Below are 25,968 nucleotides of genomic sequence, written 5' to 3'. Positions count from 1 at the left end.
TTTTGAACACTGTCTAATTTGAGTTGGCGAGTTGGAGTTTAAAAATTTTTTTGTTTTGGGCAGAGTTTCCAGTTTCTAGCTTTTCAGCGTTTAGTGTAAAATTCATCTTATTTTTGAAACATAGGACGTTTTAATTAACTGGAAGGAAGAAATCTAGTTCTTTTTTGAAGGTAAATTGAAGATTTGTAATCTTGCAGTTTCCTTTTTGTGGTTCTCAGACGAAATTATTCCAACTTGAGAAATACAATTTAAAACAATCAGTGACATTGGGTGTGGAAGGAATGATTGTTGTTTCAACGAGTTATTCGTATTAGCTTACGTGTATGGTGGCCAAATAACGCATTGTTTGCCTAGAGACGTCTCCGGATTAGTGTAGTGGCATGATTCAGAACTGAATCATAAACTTTCAATTCTTCACTATATTTTTCACAGAACTCTCGTCATGCGAAAATTTACACTGATCATGACGAGATTTTAGTTCCTGGACCTGGTCTTGGCCTGAATAGAATCACTAATAATCTTCTGTTACTCTGAATAGGATGATCATTGCCGTGGTCGATAACACGGGTCAAAGAAATCAAAAAGTTGAATTTCAACTTAAAATTGGAACTGAAAATATACAAAAACTAGCTCGTATTCATAGTACTTATCTATGCGAAAATATACAGAGAAAATTTAGATTAGCTAAAAATATTATACATGATTGACATGCAAATAGATTTTATTTTCGAATCCCGTAGTGAATTATATAGGGCCTAGGTACAATCGAGTTCATTAGTTGGCGGCCGGTGGGTGTTAGAATCAGGTTTCTTTTGGTGGGAGAATTTACTTCTGACACATGATCGATAGGTCAATGAGATAATGACAGAACAAAGACTGAATTAGAATTGAGTTTAGTTTTGTGGCCACTACTTATTGACAAATTTCGTCAGGCAAGTTCTTATTTGGTTCTTTGAAACTTTATTAAAGTTTCTAAGTTTCTCGACGTTTGTTTGAAACCATGACATCCTCCCTCATATTTTAAGCAAGTTTGTGGGTATAGCTTCTCCAAATTGGTCCGGCTGTTTTCTGTTTCTTGTTGATGTTCGTGAAGGCTCTGGTGGTTCAAGTTGTTAATGATTTGAAGATGACGTGGCTGCAAAAGCTTCATCTTGATGTGAAGGTCCCACATCTGTTTTCTGAAGTTCTGGTTCTGATTGAGACATGGTCTTTTCCACTGATGGTTCAGTTTCCACGTTGTCCTCGCCTAGTCTCGCAATTTGGATGTCACTCACTAGATTAGTCCGTGTTAAATTTTCGGGCTGTATGAAATATTTATTCAAGCCCTTCCTGATGATTAAGGTAACAGGAACTGCCCTTGTCTTCTCATTGGGCTTGAATAGAATGGGTTTGAACAAGTCGAAAACTGCTACTGCTGGTAGTCTCGCTCTGCGTCTCAACAGGAGTTCAACTGGAGTTTTGGTCCTCGTCTTTGAAGTGTTGCAATGAGTCATCAGTGCCCTTTGCAGGAATGCTCCAAAAACACATTACGATTTGGAATGTGTTTTTGGAGCATTCCTGCAAAGGGCACGCTTCACTGTCTGAACTGCCCTTTCAGCTAGTCCATTAGCTCCAGGATGATAGACGGTTGATTCCATTTTCTTAATTTTCATTGACTTACACCACTGTTTAAGGTCACCACTTACAAATTCAGGATCATTGTAAGATAAAAACGTTTTGGTATTCCGAATCTTGCAAAAAATTGACTGAGAAACATTTTAATTGTTTCCAATGTTCTATTTTCCGCGGGGAAAGCTTCTATCCAGCAAAACCTGCGTCAACAATTATTAACATATTGCCTTGGTCATTAACATAACCCCATTCCATGTGGAGCCGTTCCCAAACGTCGGCTTCAGTCCACGTAGAGACTGTTTTTCCAAGGATGTGTCTCATGCGCTTTTGCCAAAACAAAGTGTCGTAGTTTGGTTGAACAACACCTCGGAAGATGACTTCAATGTGTATTGTCAGTGCATTTTTGTGTTGTTCGAACCCTTTTTTTAATTCTGAACATTGTTTCCAATTGCAGTTTTTGGTTAGTTTCATTATGTCTTGGAAGATTCTGTTTGTTTCAAGTTCGGTTTTGATTTCTGCTTGGGTCACCAAATCACTCTGAGTGAAGTAGATGTTATTGATTGCGAAGCACACTCGATCGTTGTCCAATTCGTCCTGGTCAAAATCCATCCTGCTCAAAGCATCTGCGAGGGGTATCTGCTCTCCTGGTGTGTACTTCAACTCATAGTCGAGGTCAATTGGAGCTCTTGCCCATCTTGTAATTCTAGCTGATGCTCTTCCGGATCTCCTCATCTGGGGCAAAGAGATATTTGAGTGGTTTGTGTTCCGTTTGTAGGGTAAATTGTCTTCCAAGAAGAAATTGCTTCAATCTTGTGACCACAAAAAAAATTGTCGGTGCTTCCGGCTCTATGTTCAAGTAGATTTGCTCCGCTGGAGTTAAATTTTTCGATACGTGTTTCTTTGGATGTCCTTCTTGAAAAAGAACCCCGACAAAGGTTTTTTCAGAGGCGTCAATAGTAACTGTTGCTTCTTTTTGTAAACTATATGGTTGTACAAATGGTTTCGCACATAATTCATTTATGTCTTCAGAGGCTTTTGGTTGCACGTTGCCCCATGAGAAATCGCTATTTCTCATGTTATTTAAATGTAACCTTTTCATTGCAATATCAGGAATCATTCTTTCATTAAAATTAGCTAGCCCAACAAAAGATTCGAGTTGTTTGTTGTTAGTAGGTGCTTTCGCTTATTTTTCAACTTGTTTGGGATCTGGTGTTATTCCCTTTGTTGAAATGAAGTATCCCAAAAACTAACGCTATCGACTAGTTTTGAGTTAGATTTTTTCACACGTCGGCGAATCTTGACTGCAATCATTCTCTTGTCGAGCTGCTCCCTGGTAGTTCCATAGACAAGCACATCTTCTTGAAACATCACAATTACTTTGATTCCTTTGAGTGTAGATTCGATGCAGTTCTGGAAGATTGAAGACGAAAGGTAGTCGGCACATCTTGAACAGTCCTTGAGATTTGTTGATTGTGCATATATCTTTTGACTTTTTGTCAAGTTCAATTTGATAGTAGTCATCTGAGAGGTCAGTTTTTCCAAAGTATGAGCCCCAGGCAGTTTGTGGAAAATCGTCTCCTTGTCTGATATTGGGTTGTCCTCATCCATCACCTTGCCATTGATATGCACTTTCAAGTCCACACAAGGTCTCAGTTCTCCACTCTTCTTTCTCTGCCAAACCACTGGAGATGCATTAGTGACTCCTCTTGGCTGTACCTGTTCAAGGATGCCCTGTCTGACAATTTGATCTAGCTTCTCTGTGACCTTGTCTTGAAGAGGTAGAAGTATTTTACTGGCTTTGCAGAACATTGGCTGCGATCCTGATATCAACTTCACAGGAGCTTTGTAACCTTTACTGCAAGCAGATGTTTGATTTTGATGTTGTTCAAACTGGGCTTGGGCAAAAGATCTCTACCAAGTAGCTCAAATTTTTTATCAGACTGAACAACTCCTAGTTGTTTTTGGGTGAGCTCGCTTCCGTTCCACTCAACGCCACAATTAAGTGTTCCCAGAAGCGTTAATTAATTACCATAATACGCTTCGAGATTTCTCATCATGACTTCCAAGTGAGTCTTACGGAACTCAGTCTATATTTTCAATGATATCAGTGTGCCATCTGCATCTGCGTTTATCTGCATTTTTACTTTGCACTTATTTATTGAGATACATTCCATGTCGCAGACATGCTAAAAATTTGTTCTTTAGCATGAAACATTCCCATCTCCGACTGTGGAGATGCTTGAATCCGAAGAAATATTTTCTTCTTCGCAATGTTATTCTGTTTATTGTACTTATCTAAATTTGGTTGGGTTTGCTTCTACAAAATTTTGAGAAGAGTCACAACTTTTCACAGGTGTTGCCTTTTCTAATCAGCACTGGACAGGGTCTACTAGTGTGGCTTCCCTCCACACCTAGTGCACAAGTTGTTGCTTTTATTAGCCGTAAATTTTTCATTTGCTTTTCGAAAGGTCTTTTTGAATTTGAACTTCTTATTTCACAGCAAAAGGCTGATTACCTGATGAAGAACTTACAAAAGCCATTGCTTGACTTCTGAACTGTGAGCTCTCAGTCATTTCAGTAACCGACAATGCTGGTTTTGCCTTAAAATCGTCTAGTTGTCTAAGTTTTACTTCAGGGCCCTCAAACCTGAGATAAACTTTATTTTTACCAACTGCTCTTCAGAGTTGGCCGCTGTTTTGATTTTGAAGTAATAGCATGCTACTTTTCTAAGCCGCGCTAGGAAATCGTTGTTTGACTCCCCTACACCTTGTATTAAGGACAGAAATTTAGCCCTTTCTGCCGTTACTAACCTCTCTTTAGGAGAAGTATAATTGTGATTCGCCAATCAGATGTCTTTATACGGACTGTCTATCAAATTCCTAAGACTAATAAGGCTCCTAAAATAATTAATTGCATCTTGCCCGCACATACCAAGAAAGAGATTGGTTACCTGTAGGTCCTATACAGTACCATAGGTGTTGATCTTGTCCTCTTTTTTCTCTGCGTGACATTTCGCCAAAAAAGACATAATCCATGCAGTAGCTGAATCTGCATTCTGTAGATCTTAATTTTGTCTGTCTGTAGCTGGTCTGGATACCATAGTCGTGGTCGGATCAAACGAAATCAATAGGTTGAACTTTGAACCAAAATGGGAACAGAGAATTTACAAAAATTAGCTCATTTTTATCTATTGAGAAATATACAGAGAACTTATCTATTGAAAAATATACAGAGAAAATTTAGATTATTTAAACATAACCGACTAACGTCGGGCGAATTTCTCTCAAACGACCAGCGGGCGGTTGTCAGCACCCCTAGCCACTGTTTAGTGAGGTTAGCTTTCGCTTGATTGAAGAGGCGTGAGGCTAGGGTAATAGACGATATTATCACGCCACATAACAGCCGCTGAAGTCAACAAAAGAGTTAAGGAGAGAGAGAGAGAGAGAGAGTGCGAGGTAAAACGTGAGCGAGAAAGAGAAGGAAAGAAACGCCAACCAACGCTCACACAGAGAGAAACAGAGAGAGCTAGAAATTTTTTCCATGAGATTCTAGCCTTGTTAGTAACTAAATCATATAAAAAACTGAAAGTGCAAAATTCAGGAGAAAATTTTCCACATTTCGCAGTGACGAAGATGTTCAAAGAACATTTTTTGCCTCTGGATTTTTGTCATGTAACCCGTCTGCAAGACTTAGAAAGCTTCGTTGGCCAATATTAATCGTCAAAATCAAAAAAGGACTCAAAAACTGCAAATAAAATGACAAAAATTTCAAAAAAAAATTGAAAAAATCATAAGTTTTATTAAAAAGTCGATAAAATTTGTGATATTAAAAAGTTCATAACTATTCTATCGCAAAACAAATTGTTCAGTAACCTATTATCAAAGCCTATACGAGGTTTCTTGGGGCTGGAAGAACTTAGATAATGACAAATTTTGAAAAATTTGAAAAACAAAAATACAAGTTTTACCCAACAATTGCTAAAAATCGTGATCTTCAAATGTTGAAAAACATTCTATTACCACTAGAAACTATGCAGCAACGTATTATCAAACCCCTCAGGAGGTTGTCTGAACCATGAGGCTGAAAAATTTTGAATAATGAAAATATATGTCATAAAATTTTAAAAATATAGCAATTTTTGTCAAAAAAATGCTAAAATTCGTGATGTTTAAATCTTGAAAATGATTCCATTACTTCTAGAAACTACATAGTAACCTATTATTAAACCCTCGAGGAAGTTCCTTGGCTCTTGAGGCTGGATAAACGTAAAAAACGACAAAAACTTTCAAAAACATTGAAAAAATTTGCAAAATTTATCAAAAAAATGCAACAAATTCGCAGTGTTGAAATGTTGAAACCATTCTATTACCATTAGAAACTATTCAATAACCTATTATCAAATCCTTGAGTGGATTCCTTGACACCTAGGGCTGCTAGGGCTGAAAAAACTTAAATAACTGACAAAAATTTTCAAAAATCTTGAAAAAAATTGTAAAAATTAGTATAAATTTGCGTTTTTAGCTAGCGGTTGTTCGTCAGTAGCTAGCCACGGGTGGGGTGAGGGTGCACGGGGGTGCCGATGGGGGTGGCGACAGTCGGGTGGGGGGGGGGGTGGGGGGCAACAGGGCGGTGGGGGGGCAATAGTGGGGGGGTCAGCAGTGGGGGGGTGGGGGGGGGGGGGTGTCTTCAACCTCTAAGAAGCGCTGTTCACACCATAAGTATAAGACTCCAAAACTGTTTGAGCTGAAACAGAGCTAAAAGGCTCTAAGAGCACTTAATGCCCGCTGGGCGCTACCTGTTTATCCCGTTTTTGAGGACGAAAAGTCAAAAGCGTCAGACGAAAAATTGGTCAAGCGAAAAATCGCATCAAAAAAAAAGACCGACAGGACTAATATAATTGCTACAAACTTTGTTTGAGAGCAATTAAAAATATTTTACATGATTGACATGCAAATAGATTTTAGTTCCGGATCCCGTAGTGATTTTCGATTCAACATTTCATGAGAAACATATATGGCCTAGGTACAATCGAGTTCATTAGTTGGCGGTCGGTGGGTGTTAGAATCAGGTTTCTTTTGGTGGGAGAATTTACTTCTGACACATGATCGGTAGGTTAATGAGATAATGACAGAACAAAGACTGAATTAGAATTGAGTTTAGTTTTCTGGCCATTACTTATTGACAAAGTTCATCAGGTAAGTTCTTCTTTCGTTCTTTGAAACTTTAATGAAACTTCTAAGTTTCTTGATGTTTGCTTGAAACCATCACAATCATATCCTTCTGTTACTCTGAATAGGATGGCATATTTTTATATGCTACTCTGAATAGGATGATTTATGGACCTCTATTACTCTGAATAGGATTACCTAATCTCCTCTTTTAGTCTGAATAGGATGACTAACCTTCAACTGTTAGTCCCAATAAATGTAATGTGAACAAGCTGCAAGCAACAGAAGTGCAAATTCAGGCGCCTGAAGTTTATTTCAAATAGTATAATTGTGTACTCAGCAATTCACTCAGCTGCTATGAACAATAACTGTGGTTTAGGGATTTAATTACATGAAAACCTGTACACATTAAAGATGAAAAGGTGTTCAAATGCATTAGCTGCCAACCAGCTTTTACTCCCCCAAACACCTCTACCCGCCCCCCGCCCCCAATCACCTCCCTCTTTCTCCCAGAGCTGCTTAACCGATATTAAAAATTTTAACTTTGAGTTTCTACGCTTTTAACGCCAAAAGGTCATCAAATTTTTCATGCTAAAAATAATTGCTTAAACTTTTTGTCTTGTTATCTGGCTCACGTCTTTTTGAAGACAGCCAATCCTGAAATGGAATGAAAGTGTTATAATTGCGTTTTATTTTCACTATTGATGTTTTGTAAATATCATGCTGAAGTGTAAAGGAAGATTGCAGATTTCAGTTTCTTTGGGTTGCAATTGGGACTTTAATATATTCAAGGCAAGCCGTCCATCAAACAGTAACAGTTACTTTTCAAGCATCCGCTATAAAATTGCGCAATTTGATTTTGACGCAATTGAATTTATTAAATAGCTTGATTGGACGATTTCCTTATGTTTACTGTTCCCAATAAACAACTTTTGAAATTGAAAGTTTTTTCGTTTGCTGAAATGATTACCGAAACAAATTTATCTGAAAAAAGGTTATTTCTGCTAGCTTTTATGTGTTTTTGGTTGTTGGACGATAAAGTTTCAGATTGCGTCTATTTCAGGCAAACCGCAAAGAAAAAATCTTATTTCAGTCTTTGCTCTAGCCAGATTTTTCTCGGCTTTCTGTTCTTTTCATTTTCCTGTTTTTTTTTCATTCCTTTGCCGACCGCTGTATAATTTATACCATATAGATAACGCCGCTAATCATTGTTAATCGAACCAATTGTGAAGTGTTCAATTTATTTGTTTACAAGGTCAACTTATGGTAAAAGAGGTACTGTTTTGAAACGTTTTTGGTCTCTAAAATAGCTATCTTGTAGCCGTTGGGCTCAAAAAATGGTTGGTAGAACTTATGAGGTAAAGTTTTGTAGAACTTTGGGGAAGTTCCATTTCCCACATGAGCAACAATTTTGTTTTCAGCCGTCACTGTGAACAACCTTATCCATTATTTTGCCATAAAAAAATTTTGTGTGACTATAAATTACGACATATACATGCCACAATACGGGTTTAAAAAGACTCATTGAAGAGTGAACTTCTATTGGGAGAATTGTCCCGTATTTTGTGTTAGACGTGCAGGGAAAAACGGAAAAAATGAGCAAACTGCACAACTTTGTCATGCGGTGAAATCAATGATCAGCTCCTTTAATAACTGCTAAATTTGTGAAACAATTATTCTGTAATTTTTTTGTTGTTTTAGTGTTCTTATACAGCGCATCGCTATAATAGAGAACAGCAGGTGCACCTGGAGCGCAACAATTATAAGATTCGGCGCAAAAACAGAATAGATCAAGAAGTTCCCGGACCGCAGAGCCATTGTAAAACAGTTCTGATTAACCGTAAATTAATTGTTAAAAGCCAAATCCGCGCTGTTTCAGTTTATTACGAGTGATTTTTTTTCAAATCATTGCAGAATAAAACCCTGAGTATATGTTATTAATGAAGTTAATCTGTATATACTGTTTTCGACCTTCATCACTGTTCATTCAAACCATTCATTATTAAGTTCCGAAAAAAAATTAAGTTCCCTTTAGATGCACTTTCATGCTCTGCTTTTAGTCCATAAAAGTTGGCGTCTATTTCTAAACATTTGGTTTTTTTTGTTGGAAGTGGGGGGTGCTCTTTTTGGTGGAGTCAGAGGGGATGATGACGGTACTTTTTGTGGAGGCCGGGTGGTATTTTTGTTGGAAGTGGGGGGAAGGGGCTTGATGGGGCTATTTTTAGTGATGTGGAGGGGAAATGGTGCTGGTAAACTTATGTTCTGCTTCTTTTTCTTTCCTTTATATAGTTCCGTTTTTTCAATCTACATATTTTTATCTAATTTCTCGACAATTTTTGAATAATATCAAAATAGTCTTAAACGAGCCCTTCTTCCTCAACCCCAGTCCATTGTGGAGAACCTGAGGATTCCGACGTTGTGGATACGGTTGTCGAAAGTGGTTATATTTCGCTAAGCGTTGTTGTGGCTGTCTGAATTCTGACAAAGCAATCTGAACAAGCTGAGATCAAGGTGGTGGACGTTTTAGTTGGAGTGGGAATGAGATCAAGAAAATTGAATGGAATTCAGCTTTGAGAATGAAGTCCAGAATAAGATCCAGCATCTTTTTCTGGATTTTTTCAGTTTGTGCCCTCAGGTACGTTTTGTACGCCCAGTTACAGAGTACGCGTCATTACATAGTAAATCATTATGTAAAAATGTGGCACATGTGTCGGGGTGGGGGAATAATGTGCACCCACTAAGCTGTGGGGGCACAAACGCAAAAAATCCTTTCTTCTATCGAGGTCTATATCACTCTGATATGAGTGCTGATCAGGGAGTGAACAGAATGAAAAACAATCATGGCCAATTTTTGCTAAGGATCCGTGTAATCTTCAAATTTCTTTTGCCTGAAATAAGACTTTTCACAATAGAAAGCAGCATGATCAGAATTTGATCATGAAAAAAAATCACAGACTGAGAAATAATATGACACAGTTCTGAATTACTATGATACTATGATCTGGGTTACCAGTGCTGCTGCATCACTGAGTCTAGTTGTGACAAATCTGTACGTTCAAATAGTTAAAAAAAGATTCATGAGCTTATATTGTGTAACAACCCAAGATTCTGGTGAGTCATTTTGCTTAGTTTTCCAGCTTGTAGTTAAGAGTTCGTTGGTCGTTCTTAATAAGTTCATTGTACTTTATACAAGTCAGAAATTGAACGCTTATCGGTAACATGTGGTGGAAACCCCCCGAGGCGGAAAAACTCTCAATATTGGATTGTATATAAATTTCTATTTCACTGTTCTGATTTCTTATTTACTATAAAGCCGGAGGTTAGAATTGAATTCTTTTGCCTCAGTTGTTATTCAAACCTATTCTAAAGAGAAAACCATGTAAGTTAAATAAGTGTATTCAACAATAAGACTTAGAGATTTTCTGGAAACCCTTTTTCATAAAACCCAAGTCGAATCCATGCGAATAGAAAGATTCAAGTTTTAAATAATAGTAACGGGTAGGGTTGCTAGATTGGTGACAGGAGTTCCTAAACCCAATCCCCTACAATAATCAGAATAAGTTTTCAAAATAAAAGTTGTCTTGGAATGACATCTTTTGATTAATACAATTTATATTGTAACTTATTATTTTATTCTGGAGAACAAAAAAGTTTAACCACAAAGTTGCAGCGCAACTTATATTGCTTCCGCCTATCTGCCGAACAAAAATTTGAAAATTTTTTGTGTTTTTGGCGGAAGCAATCAAAAAAATCTAAGTGCGGCGCACTTGGTAGTAGTAGTTGGTTCGGAACCAAACGTTGAACGATCGAACGCACGCCGCGTGCCAAGATGTCCACCTCAACGGATAGCGCTCGTATGCTTTTACCGGAACCTTTTGATGGCACGGGAGATATATCGGCATATATCACTCAGTTTGAGTTACTAAGTAATTTGCAAAGTTGGTTGGCACCTCTTAAAGACGCTGATGGTAATCCTGAGTTGGATGGTGATGGTAATCAGCTATACACTGATAAAAGACATCAGATTTTTCCACTTAGGTTAAGAGCTGGTGCAATAGAATTCTATCATTCGCTGGAAGATGAGACTAAAAATGATTAAAAAAGCCTTCGGAATGCATTTGAGAAACAATATCTAGAACCCCCGGAATTTTTCAGGGGAGCACTTAGAAAACGATCTCAAGGAGAGTCTGAGAGAGTTACTGAGTTCTTGGCAGATCTAAAACTTCTTGCTAAAAAGGCATATCCTGATGATTCTGAAGAAATCAGAGAACACCTTGTTATGCAAGCTTTCTTGGAAGGATTGCTTGATCAGATTGTTAGATTAGAAATTAGGAAAGAAAAAGATATTTCCCTGGCGGATGCTTTGAAAAAAGCCGTGCATTTGGATGCAATCTACAGGTTAGAGATTCCAAGCCAAGGCGGCGTTAATAATGGTTTAAATAATAGTCCTCACGGAGTAGGATCAATTGATAGACTTATCAATCGAATGGATTCGATGATGAATAAGATGGCTATCAGTCAAATCAACTCTAACTCCGGGAGGGACTCTAGGCGACCGAGTCGGCCATATAAAACAAACAAAAATTCTCAATTGCCGAGACAGGGGTTTTCTCGAAATCAATATAACTCTAGGGAGAGATACAAATCAAATCAAAAGAACAATACGGGTTGCTCATCATCTGCATTCCGTAGAAATTCTAATTCGCGCTCGCCTCGAAGACCTCTCTCTAATTCATCTCGATCACCAAGCGTCAACCGACGCGTTAATTTTAATAAAGAAATTGTTTGCTATCAGTGCAACCGTAAAGGGCACACTAAAAATAATTGTCGCAACTGCTGGTCATGTGGATCTACTTCTCATACAAGAAGAAACTGTCCACAGGCAAATACGTAACAAAAAGAAATAATATAGAAAGTAATTTTGTCTTGTCGTGTTTACTAAATGACACAACTGGACCCAATATACGGGATTCAATCCCCCCTCACCCGTGTTAAAGTTTCGAATATCCTCTTGACCGCTCTAATAGACTCTGGAGCCGTTATCAGTGTTATACGAGAATCAACTCTGGCGAGGATGGATTCTTCCCTTGGGTGCTTGGAGTCATCTGACATACAAGCCGCCTCTGTAAACGGAGTACCGCTTTGTTTTGTGGGAAAAACTCGTTTATTGTGTGAATGGTTTCACGCAGCGCAAAGTTTGTTGGAACTTTCTATGTAGCTGTTGATATAAGTGTTCCAGTAATTCTGGGAATGGATTTGCTACGTCAGCAAAAGTGCAAACTTGATTTCTTTTTGGGTCAATTAGATGTCAATGAAGGAATTTTAGAATGTATTAGTCCGTCCACTACTACGTCGAGTGGACCAAACGGAAATACAGTATACGTTGTTAATACGACAATGCTTCCCCAAAGAAGTGAAAGTCTTGTTTTATGTAAATCTAGGTCGCAACCGGTTTTAACTCAAACCCAACCAATGTTGCTGGGGTCTACCAGTTGTAATGGTTTCATAGGCTTGATTGAGCCATTGCAAAACCATAATGAGATGTACTTAATTGCATCAGCAATTGTAACGGTACTCAAAGACCGTGAAATTTACATTAGGATCTTGAATCCTACAAAAAGCGACATTACATTGTACAGCAACCAGAATGTTGCAGTTTTAAGTGAAACACCTAAGAATTGTGTTCTTAGTTCTGTAAATCTTCCTGGCGAAGGTGTTCAGCCATGCTTGGAAAAAATTTTCGCAGGGGACTTGCAAAAACTTAATTATGAGCAACGTCAGGCGGCAGAGAAACTACTTGAACAGTTTTCACATGTGTTTGCGCGAGACAAATGGGATCTTGGAAGATGTGATTTGCATAAACTTCAAATCAAGTTGAAAGAAAATGCCCAGCCAAGTAGGGTTCCATATCGGGCAATGAATCCGACAAAACGGAAAGCTCTAAAAGAGTTTGTCAATAACCTTCTGACAAAAGATTTAATAGAGCCGACCCATTCGGAATGGGCAGCGCCAACAGTGTTAGTTCCAAAGAAAGATGGTAGTTATCGATTGGTCATAGACTACAGGAAACTGAATTCCCAGACTGTTAAGACATCATGGCCGTTGCCACGGATTCAAGATATTCTGGGAAGCTTACAAGGTAGCTGTTACTTTTCAAATCTTGATTTAGCAACGGGTTTCCATCAGATGGAGATAGAAGAAGAAGATCAACATCTTACTTCTTTTATAACCCCATTTGGTTTGTACCAATGGAAGCGTATGCCAATGGGGCTTTGTAATGCACCTGGTGCTTTTCAAAGCTTGATGGAACTCGTCTTAACAGGATTGACATATGAAATTGTACTGGTGTATATAGATGACATCATTGTTTATGGCAGGTCGTTTGAGGAACACCTGAAGAACTTAGCTATCACTCTAGTTAGAATAGAAGATGCAAATTTGAAAATATCGCCCTCTAAATGTCAACTCTTTCAAAATTCTATCCGTTTCTTGGGTCATGTTATTTCCAAGGATGGAATTCAAACTGATCCAGCTAAAATAGCCGCTGTAAACTCATACCAGTACCTAAAACTGTGAAGCAGGTCCGTGCATTTTTAGGACTAACAGGATCTTACAGGAAGTTTATACCAAGTTTTGGCAAAATAGCGCAACCTTTATATAACCTATTGAATAAAGAAAAACGATTCCATTGGACTGAGGGTTGCGATAAAGCTTTTCAGTCTTTGAAAAACACATTGCTGAACGCCCCAATTTTGTGTTTTCCTACGGAGACTGATACTTTTGTCCTTTGTACTGATGCGTCTCTGTCTGGTATCGGAGCTGTTCTTTCCCAGAACCAGGGTGGTTATTTAAAAGTTATAGCGTATGCTAGTAAAACTTTACAAAAGGGTCAGCGTAACTATTCCGCAACAAAGCGGGAATTGTACGCAGTTGTTTATTATACCCATTATTTTCGAGAGTGCCTCATTGGTCGAAAGTTTGATGTGATAACTGATCACCGGGCTCTAGTTTGGTTATATTCCTTCAAAAAACCTGATGGCTTGGTAGCAAGTTGGATAGAAAAATTAAGTTTGTTTGATTTTGAGATCAAACATCGACCGGGAACACAAATATCACATGCAGATGCTTTGTCGCGCACAAACGACAATTCAAATAATGTATCAGCAGTTAACTTAGAGTCCTCAACAGAGGCTGAGTTTCCTTTTGCTAAGGCACAGGCAGATGATTACACATTGGGAAAGGTTCGTAATTGGTTAATCTCTCAGAATCCCCCCCACGGCCAGAACTCTTTGGAGAGCCAACAGACTTGATAAGTTATTGACATCAATTCGAGTCCTTAACTATAATAGATGACTGTATTTACCGTCAAATAGTTGACACTGACGGTTCAGTACAAATTAATCAACTTTGTGCTCCAAAAAGTGAAGTTTCAAAAATTTTAACTATGCTTCATAATGACATAGCAGCCGGTCATTTAGGTATAACTAAGACCTTGCAACGTGTTCGGAAACGCTTTTACTGGCCTGGTGTCAAAGGAGATGTTGAGGCTTGGGTCTCTAGTAGCGATCAATGTCAAAAACGGAAAGGTCCAAAACAAAAACATCGTATGCCGATGTTAATATGGCCCGCCTCACAACCATTTTATCACATATCTTGCGACATATTAGGTCCATTGCCAGTTAGCAAAGGCCATAAATACATCTTCATGATCGGTGATAACTTTTCGCGATGGTTCGAGGCAATTCCTTTGCAGGACATAAAAGCAAATACTGTCTGTGATGCTCTTATTGATGCATGGATAACCCGGTTTGGTGTCCAAGAATACGTTCACAGTGACAATGGTGTCCAATTTAATTCAAAACTTTATAAAGATGTATGTCAGAGTACGCGTCATTACATAGTAAATCATTATGTAAAAATGTGGCACATGTGTCGGGGTGGGGGAATAATGTGCACCCACTAAGCTGTGGGGGCACAAACGCAAAAAATCCTTTCTTCTATCGAGGTCTATATCACTCTGATATGAGTGCTGATCAGGGAGTGAACAGAATGAAAAACAATCATGGCCAATTTTTGCTAAGGATCCGTGTAATCTTCAAATTTCTTTTGCCTGAAATAAGACTTTTCACAATAGAAAGCAGCATGATCAGAATTTGATCATGAAAAAAAATCACAGACTGAGAAATAATATGACACAGTTCTGAATTACTATGATACTATGATCTGGGTTACCAGTGCTGCTGCATCACTGAGTCTAGTTGTGACAAATCTGTACGTTCAAATAGTTAAAAAAAGATTCATGAGCTTATATTGTGTAACAACCCAAGATTCTGGTGAGTCATTTTGCTTAGTTTTCCAGCTTGTAGTTAAGAGTTCGTTGGTCGTTCTTAATAAGTTCATTGTACTTTATACAAGTCAGAAATTGAACGCTTATCGGTAACATGTGGTGGAAACCCCCCGAGGCGGAAAAACTCTCAATATTGGATTGTATATAAATTTCTATTTCACTGTTCTGATTTCTTATTTACTATAAAGCCGGAGGTTAGAATTGAATTCTTTTGCCTCAGTTGTTATTCAAACCTATTCTAAAGAGAAAACCATGTAAGTTAAATAAGTGTATTCAACAATAAGACTTAGAGATTTTCTGGAAACCCTTTTTCATAAAACCCAAGTCGAATCCATGCGAATAGAAAGATTCAAGTTTTAAATAATAGTAACGGGTAGGGTTGCTAGATTGGTGACAGGAGTTCCTAAACCCAATCCCCTACAATAATCAGAATAAGTTTTCAAAATAAAAGTTGTCTTGGAATGACATCTTTTGATTAATACAATTTATATTGTAACTTATTATTTTATTCTGGAGAACAAAAAAGTTTAACCACAAAGTTGCAGCGCAACTTATATTGCTTCCGCCTATCTGCCGAACAAAAATTTGAAAATTTTTTGTGTTTTTGGCGGAAGCAATCAAAAAAATCTAAGTGCGGCGCACTTGGTAGTAGTAGTTGGTTCGGAACCAAACGTTGAACGATCGAACGCACGCCGCGTGCCAAGATGTCCACCTCAACGGATAGCGCTCGTATGCTTTTACCGGAACCTTTTGATGGCACGGGAGATATATCGGCATATATCACTCAGTTTGAGTTACTAAGTAATTTGCAAAGTTGGTTGGCACCTCTTAAAGACGCTGATGGTAATCCTGAGTTGGATGGTGATGGTAATCAGCTATACACTGATAAAAGACATCAGATTTTTCCACTTAGGTTAAGAGCTGGTGCAATAGAATTCTATCATTCGCTGGAAGATGAGACTAAAAATGATTAAAAAAGCCTTCGGAATGCATTTGAGAAACAATATCTAGAACCCCCGGAATTTTTCAGGGGAGCACTTAGAAAACGATCTCAAGGAGAGTCTGAGAGAGTTACTGAGTTCTTGGCAGATCTCAAACTTCTTGCTCAAAAGGCATATCCTGATGATTCTGAAGAAATCAGAGAACACCTTGTTATGCAAGCTTTCTTGGAAGGATTGCTTGATCAGATTGTTAGATTAGAAATTAGGAAAGAAAAAGATATTTCCCTGGCGGATGCTTTGAAAAAAGCCGTGCATTTGGATGCAATCTACAGGTTAGAGATTCCAAGCCAAGGCGGCGTTAATAATGGTTTAAATAATAGTCCTCACGGAGTAGGATCAATTGATAGACTTATCAATCGAATGGATTCGATGATGAATAAGATGGCTATCAGTCAAATCAACTCTAACTCCGGGAGGGACTCTAGGCGACCGAGTCGGCCATATAAAACAAACAAAAATTCTCAATTGCCGAGACAGGGGTTTTCTCGAAATCAATATAACTCTAGGGAGAGATACAAATCAAATCAAAAGAACAATACGGGTTGCTCATCATCTGCATTCCGTAGAAATTCTAATTCGCGCTCGCCTCGAAGACCTCTCTCTAATTCATCTCGATCACCAAGCGTCAACCGACGCGTTAATTTTAATAAAGAAATTGTTTGCTATCAGTGCAACCGTAAAGGGCACACTAAAAATAATTGTCGCAACTGCTGGTCATGTGGATCTACTTCTCATACAAGAAGAAACTGTCCACAGGCAAATACGTAACAAAAAGAAATAATATAGAAAGTAATTTTGTCTTGTCGTGTTTACTAAATGACACAACTGGACCCAATATACGGGATTCAATCCCCCCTCACCCGTGTTAAAGTTTCGAATATCCTCTTGACCGCTCTAATAGACTCTGGAGCCGTTATCAGTGTTATACGAGAATCAACTCTGGCGAGGATGGATTCTTCCCTTGGGTGCTTGGAGTCATCTGACATACAAGCCGCCTCTGTAAACGGAGTACCGCTTTGTTTTGTGGGAAAAACTCGTTTATTGTGTGAATGGTTTCACGCAGCGCAAAGTTTGTTGGAACTTTCTATGTAGCTGTTGATATAAGTGTTCCAGTAATTCTGGGAATGGATTTGCTACGTCAGCAAAAGTGCAAACTTGATTTCTTTTTGGGTCAATTAGATGTCAATGAAGGAATTTTAGAATGTATTAGTCCGTCCACTACTACGTCGAGTGGACCAAACGGAAATACAGTATACGTTGTTAATACGACAATGCTTCCCCAAAGAAGTGAAAGTCTTGTTTTATGTAAATCTAGGTCGCAACCGGTTTTAACTCAAACCCAACCAATGTTGCTGGGGTCTACCAGTTGTAATGGTTTCATAGGCTTGATTGAGCCATTGCAAAACCATAATGAGATGTACTTAATTGCATCAGCAATTGTAACGGTACTCAAAGACCGTGAAATTTACATTAGGATCTTGAATCCTACAAAAAGCGACATTACATTGTACAGCAACCAGAATGTTGCAGTTTTAAGTGAAACACCTAAGAATTGTGTTCTTAGTTCTGTAAATCTTCCTGGCGAAGGTGTTCAGCCATGCTTGGAAAAAATTTTCGCAGGGGACTTGCAAAAACTTAATTATGAGCAACGTCAGGCGGCAGAGAAACTACTTGAACAGTTTTCACATGTGTTTGCGCGAGACAAATGGGATCTTGGAAGATGTGATTTGCATAAACTTCAAATCAAGTTGAAAGAAAATGCCCAGCCAAGTAGGGTTCCATATCGGGCAATGAATCCGACAAAACGGAAAGCTCTAAAAGAGTTTGTCAATAACCTTCTGACAAAAGATTTAATAGAGCCGACCCATTCGGAATGGGCAGCGCCAACAGTGTTAGTTCCAAAGAAAGATGGTAGTTATCGATTGGTCATAGACTACAGGAAACTGAATTCCCAGACTGTTAAGACATCATGGCCGTTGCCACGGATTCAAGATATTCTGGGAAGCTTACAAGGTAGCTGTTACTTTTCAAATCTTGATTTAGCAACGGGTTTCCATCAGATGGAGATAGAAGAAGAAGATCAACATCTTACTTCTTTTATAACCCCATTTGGTTTGTACCAATGGAAGCGTATGCCAATGGGGCTTTGTAATGCACCTGGTGCTTTTCAAAGCTTGATGGAACTCGTCTTAACAGGATTGACATATGAAATTGTACTGGTGTATATAGATGACATCATTGTTTATGGCAGGTCGTTTGAGGAACACCTGAAGAACTTAGCTATCACTCTAGTTAGAATAGAAGATGCAAATTTGAAAATATCGCCCTCTAAATGTCAACTCTTTCAAAATTCTATCCGTTTCTTGGGTCATGTTATTTCCAAGGATGGAATTCAAACTGATCCAGCTAAAATAGCCGCTGTAAACTCATACCAGTACCTAAAACTGTGAAGCAGGTCCGTGCATTTTTAGGACTAACAGGATCTTACAGGAAGTTTATACCAAGTTTTGGCAAAATAGCGCAACCTTTATATAACCTATTGAATAAAGAAAAACGATTCCATTGGACTGAGGGTTGCGATAAAGCTTTTCAGTCTTTGAAAAACACATTGCTGAACGCCCCAATTTTGTGTTTTCCTACGGAGACTGATACTTTTGTCCTTTGTACTGATGCGTCTCTGTCTGGTATCGGAGCTGTTCTTTCCCAGAACCAGGGTGGTTATTTAAAAGTTATAGCGTATGCTAGTAAAACTTTACAAAAGGGTCAGCGTAACTATTCCGCAACAAAGCGGGAATTGTACGCAGTTGTTTATTATACCCATTATTTTCGAGAGTGCCTCATTGGTCGAAAGTTTGATGTGATAACTGATCACCGGGCTCTAGTTTGGTTATATTCCTTCAAAAAACCTGATGGCTTGGTAGCAAGTTGGATAGAAAAATTAAGTTTGTTTGATTTTGAGATCAAACATCGACCGGGAACACAAATATCACATGCAGATGCTTTGTCGCGCACAAACGACAATTCAAATAATGTATCAGCAGTTAACTTAGAGTCCTCAACAGAGGCTGAGTTTCCTTTTGCTAAGGCACAGGCAGATGATTACACATTGGGAAAGGTTCGTAATTGGTTAATCTCTCAGAATCCCCCCCACGGCCAGAACTCTTTGGAGAGCCAACAGACTTGATAAGTTATTGACATCAATTCGAGTCCTTAACTATAATAGATGACTGTATTTACCGTCAAATAGTTGACACTGACGGTTCAGTACAAATTAATCAACTTTGTGCTCCAAAAAGTGAAGTTTCAAAAATTTTAACTATGCTTCATAATGACATAGCAGCCGGTCATTTAGGTATAACTAAGACCTTGCAACGTGTTCGGAAACGCTTTTACTGGCCTGGTGTCAAAGGAGATGTTGAGGCTTGGGTCTCTAGTAGCGATCAATGTCAAAAACGGAAAGGTCCAAAACAAAAACATCGTATGCCGATGTTAATATGGCCCGCCTCACAACCATTTTATCACATATCTTGCGACATATTAGGTCCATTGCCAGTTAGCAAAGGCCATAAATACATCTTCATGATCGGTGATAACTTTTCTCGATGGTTCGAGGCAATTCCTTTGCAGGACATAAAAGCAAATACTGTCTGTGATGCTCTTATTGATGCATGGATAACCCGGTTTGGTGTCCAAGAATACGTTCACAGTGACAATGGTGTCCAATTTAATTCAAAACTTTATAAAGATGTATGTCATAAACTGGGAATGGAGCCGACTAACTCCACACCCTATCATCCTCAGGGTAACGCTAAAGTTGAGCGAATCAATAGAACACTAGAGGATGGTTTAGCAAAATATTGTGAGGAAAATCAATCTCAGTGGTCTGAGCTTTTGCAGGGTTTTATGATGGCTTACAGGTCAGCCGTTCATGAATCAACTGGTCAAACACCTTTTAGAGTTGTTTTTGGACAGGAAATGAGAATGCCGATTGACTTTTTATATCAAACCTCGACGGACTTTCGCAGTCCTCAAAATTTTCAGTCAAAAATCCAAGACAAGTTGGTTCATAATTCACAACTTTTTGAGTATGTGCGTTCAAAATGTGCACTGGAACACCGTAGGCAAAAATTGATATTCGACAAAAAATTTATGGTCCATCTTATAAAGAACAAGACCTCGTGTTGGTGCACTCACCAGTCGTGAAAACAGGTCAATCGACAAAACTTAAAAGCCATTGGAGTGGTCCGTATGTTATTACAAAGAAAATCAACGATGTTAACTTCATCGTGCAAAACTCTAATAATGGCAAAAAGAGCATTGTGCACTACGATCGTATTAAACATTATAAGAATAGTTTCAAGGAGAAACGTATTTCGCTTCCTAAAAAGACGCCCTCAGATAAACAAGTAGCATTTTCTAAAAAGACAACAGAGCAACCTAGTGTAGAAATCCAATCAGATGATAATGACTTACTTTTGTTTGAACCTGATGAGGAGTCTAATCAAGTTCAACAACCACAGCCACGTAGTTCTAATAGATATTTGCTTCGTAGACGGGCAACTGAAATGGCGAGGTCACCAGGGTTTAATTATTTGCCTTGATGCTTAGGGCGAGAATATACCTGTTACTTGTGGCGACATTTGCAATGTCTCTGTCAGCAACTGGAACACTGATTGGATACGACATTGAGCAAGTTTTATCAACAAAGATTTATTCATTGATGCCTTCCGACAGGTGTTCGCCTGATAAGTTAAATACTGAAAATATAACCTATTGTGGTTTGGTCTTGCATGCACCGGAAGTTGACATTGATTTGAGTTTTTGTATGTACCGTGCTTCTTATGTTGTCTGGAAAATTGCTCACTCAGCCAGACTAGATGATGCAACATTCATTGCAGAAGAATCAAGGTTGATACCGACTTACTATCCAATTGAAACTTGGACTTGTCGTGCTATTTGGACGAACCAGGAGTTCACACTACCAGGTTTTTCCAATTCCAAATTTAAGTTGGAAAAAGAAAATTTTATTGTCGATGGTCGAGAATTGAAAGCTGGGGAGCAAAAATACTTTCAATTTACCGCTAGATTCAACCGAGGAGGTTCGAAGGTTGGCTATCGATGGGCTGATGGTGTGGAATGGAAAACACCCACGGGTTCAGTAATATTTGGCTCGGTAGCAATTACTGGTGAAATAGTTATAGGAAAGTCGATTGCTTCCCTAGACAAAACATCAACGCCATGGTCGCTTGTAATGCAAGATCCTATGGGTCAGAAAACTTCATGCATGTTTCCTGGCTCAGATTTTATTCATGATTCAGTGGCGTATCTGCCTCACTTTTATGGGCAATGTGAAATGAAATCCATTTTCATGTTTAATGAGGATAGCAAAGGTGTCCTCATAAAATCTAGGGAAGCGAAATACATTAGTGGAGAAACTACCGAGGGTTCGAACACCAGAGTGTTTTACGTAGAGGTACTTAACACTACTCTAACAGTTTGTTCCTACAGAGTTAAACCAACAACATACACAGGTGTGTACTTGGTAATTGAGCAAATCAAACAGAAAATTCCACCAGTGGACTTTAACGTTGATGCAATTCCCAATCTGGTCTATGGAACTAAGATAGAATTTGTGCATGTAAATGCTCACCTTTCGAATCAAAGGATTGTCAATTTCACCAAACAGGAGATTTGTAAAACGAGACAAATGATTCTAAACGGATTAATATCTCTTGCTTCTAATCTTGACAATCCCAATTTGTTCCTTGGGACAGGCTCTATGGTGGGATTTTATGCAGAGAAAGCTGGTGCAGTGTTATATGTACATAAATGTGCTAAAGTGGCAGTACATATAGCTGATTTTCCTTATTGTACTGAGGAAGTACCTGTCATTATGGATAATTCAGCGACAATAAAGTTTATGAATCCCATCAAGTAGTTTACCCTAACTATACACTAGCATCTTGTGATCCTATTGCGCCTTATATGTATAAAACTGCTGAAGGCATTTGGATGCACTATGGAAGTGACCATTCCGTCGCTCGGAATCCGGAATCTTTGAGCGTGTTCAGTCACTTAGACTTTGCTGACAATCTACCTTCTCTGCACACGGCAGGATTGTTTTCATATGAAAATTTACGAAAAAGTGCAAGAGCACGCGTTTTGAAATATTCACGAAGGACAATTGCGGGTCGGGAGGTTTACTTAGAAGCTGGTAACAAATATTCACATCCAGGTTTAAGCCATTTCAATACCAACTTACGAACGGAATTGTCTGGTTTAGCGACATGGAAATACTTAGAAAGTTTAGAAAACTTAGCTGCAGGCTCGTGGTATTGGGCCGAAAAAGCTACTCTCTCCGTGTTAACATTGTTTGCGATACTTGGTGTTTTCATATATTGTCTGAAAATTGTTTTTTCTGTTCGACTGCTAACGTACGGCGTTCTTTTTCGTACCGTCGCCTCGCTTATGAATCCGTTCGCTCCGTTTCTCAGGACCATGGATGGTCATCGTGAGATAATGCAATTACACGATCCTGTTTCTAGTGTTCCGAATCAACCACTGCTAGAGGCAGTGCCTCCTAAAGTAGTAAGAGATAGCCTCTATCCTACAGAAAGGATAGTGGCTATACAATCCGAAACTAGAAGGATCTAGCTTTTTATTTAGAATGGCATTCAACAACAACAACAACAACAACAACAACAACAACAACAACAACAACAACAACCGATCTCTTGGGGAGATTCTCAATAGCCCGTTGACTGATAATGATCCAGTATCATTATTTAGTCCTATTTACGAAAATAATTGGGCCGAGGAAGTCGAGAGGACTAGAGGTCTTTTCGAGGCCGATATACCTAATTTATGTGTCCCCCTTTATGTAGAAATCCAAGATATCAATCTTGGCTCGGCGCCAACAGAACAACCTCCAAATAGATCTGATGCTCCACCCTCAAGAAAAGAGTCTTTGGCAAGGCCTTCGTCACCTGCAACCACTGTAATCGTGCCCTCACCGACAAAAGAGGAAACAGAAGACGAAGCACCGGTGTGTGTCTACCGTATACCCAAGAAGGTGAAGTTTAATGTCTCAAAAGTAAGTCCTCTAAAAAGGAAAAACGACTTTCCGGAGAAAGTTGAAGTAAAACCGGAGCTCAAGGAAGGCGTTATCGCCTTCAGTTTGACAGACCGAGCACCTATGCTTATACAAAAGAACCTTGGTGGTGGGAAAGCTAGGTGTCTCCTACAGAATAACCCAAAATCAAGAATAAGAAACCATCAGGAGTTGGTACTCCTAAAATTGGATGGATTTCTGACTCCTGAGCAAGCTGGTGCTTTAAGGAGAGAAAACGCAGGTCTGAAAGAAAGGGTGTTAACTTTGCAAAAAGATCTACATAGATCAACTCAACAGCTGTGGTCAGCTGAGAAAGAAAAGGAGACTTTACTAATGGAAATGAAACGTTTCAAATCGGAAAACGAAAACCTCAAGGAGAGGATGGAGGAACTCAAATTGAAAATTACAAGAAAAGACGAAGAAATACTTCAAACCGAGTACTCTTTGGAAGGGGAAAAAGAAGTAACACAAAACTACAAGAGGCCTTAAAATTTGAAAAAGATGAAACAGAGAAAATAAAGAGAGAAAACGATCGACTAAGAAAGGAAAGAAACAGAGCCAGGATTGAGTCGTCAGGCATTAACGGTACCAATAACAAGAGGCAGTTGGAACTGCTACAATCAAAAATTGACAGCATCTACTCGGCAGTAGTTACCGCTGAAAAACCCAGAAATCAGATTCAAAAGAAAAAGCCACGAAGGAGGCTGGCCTCCAGCCAATCGTCGTCGTCTTCCTCCGACGAAAACTAAAACAGTAGACTAATAAAATAATAGAGTTTGGTAACTCCTAAATTCCCCAAATCCCCAAATTTCATAACAGTTGGTACTGTTAGTCTATTTTCACTTTCTTGTTACAACTTTACTAGTGTACAAGTATTACCTCTTTACTTACAAGGTTTCATTACCGCACGTGGACGTGCTCTCTCTGGGAAGGGAGAGGTGTAAGAACCCAAGATTCTGGTGAGTCATTTTGCTTAGTTTTCCAGCTTGTAGTTAAGAGTTCGTTGGTCGTTCTTAATAAGTTCATTGTACTTTATACAAGTCAGAAATTGAACGCTTATCGGTAACATGTGGTGGAAACCCCCCGAGGCGGAAAAACTCTCAATATTGGATTGTATATAAATTTCTATTTCACTGTTCTGATTTCTTACTTACTATAAAGCCGGAGCTTAGAATTGAATTCTTTTGCCTCAGTTGTTATTCAAACCTATTCTAAAGAGAAAACCATGTAAGTTAAATAAGTGTATTCAACAATAAGACTTAGAGATTTTCTGGTAACCCTTTTTCATAAAACCCAAGTCGAACCCATGCGAATAGAAAGATTCAAGTTTTAAATAATAGTAACGGGTAGGGTTGCTAGAATTGTACACAAGTTAATTTTCATTCAAACCCAATCCTTGATCAATTACAATCAGCTATTAGCCAAGATTAGACAATCATGACAAAAATTGGCCTTGATCGGATTACCTAAAACCATCAGATACTGTTCAGCATAAGGTTTTGCGTTTGGTGTGCTTAGAAAATAATATCAGACAATGTCTAGTTACAATTGATGTCCTTCTTTTTGGCTCCTTCAAAAATGGTTACAAATGGCTATATTTTAAAACTGTGGCATTCAACAAAACCAAATATGAGGCAAAGTCACTTGAAAATTTTTTGCGTGATATTTGGGGGGGGGGATAACAATTCTATTTTCTTTTATAAATTTTTTTATGAACTAAAAATATAAGACAATTTTTCCCTAGAAGTCCTTGCGTAGAGATTTTTGCTTGAATTTTGCCATTTGTTAAGTTATATCAAAGAGATATTTGAAAACTTAAACTTTTGTTTGGTTTTGGCGTTCTATTGGGTACCACTGAACAAAATTTCACAAAATCTTCTAAAATACTGTAAAATTACGGGAGAACTCACTGTTTTCCAAGTTGATTCAAAATTTTGTGAGAATCCTGCAAGGTTTTCTTTCACCAGGAAAATATTGGATCTTCACATTATTACCAAAATATTTTCATGTCACCAGTGGTATAGTAATAATGGCTGTTCATGCTTAATTATGCCATACAAGCTGTTATTATTTTAACAACTTGCATTTGTTTTTATCACAAGTAAGAAAACTTTGTAAATTTAATAAAGTATGTTTATCTTACGTAGTCCAGTGAGAGTGAAGTTGAATCCTGGAATCACATGTGTTGGACTGCTGGTAACATTCACGCATGGCAGGCGCCTGCCAGCTAGTCCCTCGGTTTTCCAAGGTAGACAAAGAACGAAAATAAACAAAAATAAACAAAACCAAAGGCATCCCATTTTTGGGCGCATTAAGCAAACTGCTCAATTCTCGAAACTGTTCGAATGGAAGTATAAAATAAGGAAAAGAATGAAATCAATGATAGCATTCATGCAAATAGTTTTGACAATTTGACATGGTCAATTTTAATATAAAAGATGAGAACTTCCGTCTCATCTGTATTTCGATACCAAGTGTATAGTTCATAACTCCTGACTTCTGCTCACACTTTTTGATAGTTTAGTTGTGACACTGGTCTAAATGACCCGGATTTCTTGTTATTATGAAGTCATCAGAAGTCAAAAACTTGACCAAATTTGGGGCACTAATGCAGAACTATTTGATATATCTGAAAAGGATGAGACATTATTTCGGTCAAATTTAGAGTTTACACCCTTCAGAGATCATGAACTGTTGAAAAATATATTAGAAAGAGATTTTTTTCTCAAA

General features: G+C 38.4%; 1 protein-coding gene across 1 annotated transcript in view; it reads right to left on the bottom strand.

The window, feature by feature from the left end:
- LOC142335692 (uncharacterized) overlaps nucleotides 1–25,735 on the bottom strand; it is a 110,978-nt gene extending 85,243 nt beyond the window's left edge. The window contains exon 1 of the mRNA XM_075384124.1: nucleotides 25,382–25,735. Coding sequence (XP_075240239.1) covers nucleotides 25,382–25,550 — 169 coding nt within the window. The 5' untranslated portion in view covers nucleotides 25,551–25,735. The remainder of the gene's footprint in view (nucleotides 1–25,381) is intronic.
- Nucleotides 25,736–25,968: the final 233 nt, after the last annotated feature.

Source organism: Convolutriloba macropyga, chromosome 1 (genome assembly GCF_964194025.1).
Source record: "Convolutriloba macropyga chromosome 1, txConMacr16.3, whole genome shotgun sequence".
Lineage (NCBI taxonomy): Eukaryota > Metazoa > Xenacoelomorpha > Acoela > Convolutidae > Convolutriloba > Convolutriloba macropyga.
This window is presented reverse-complemented; position numbering and strand designations above follow the sequence as displayed.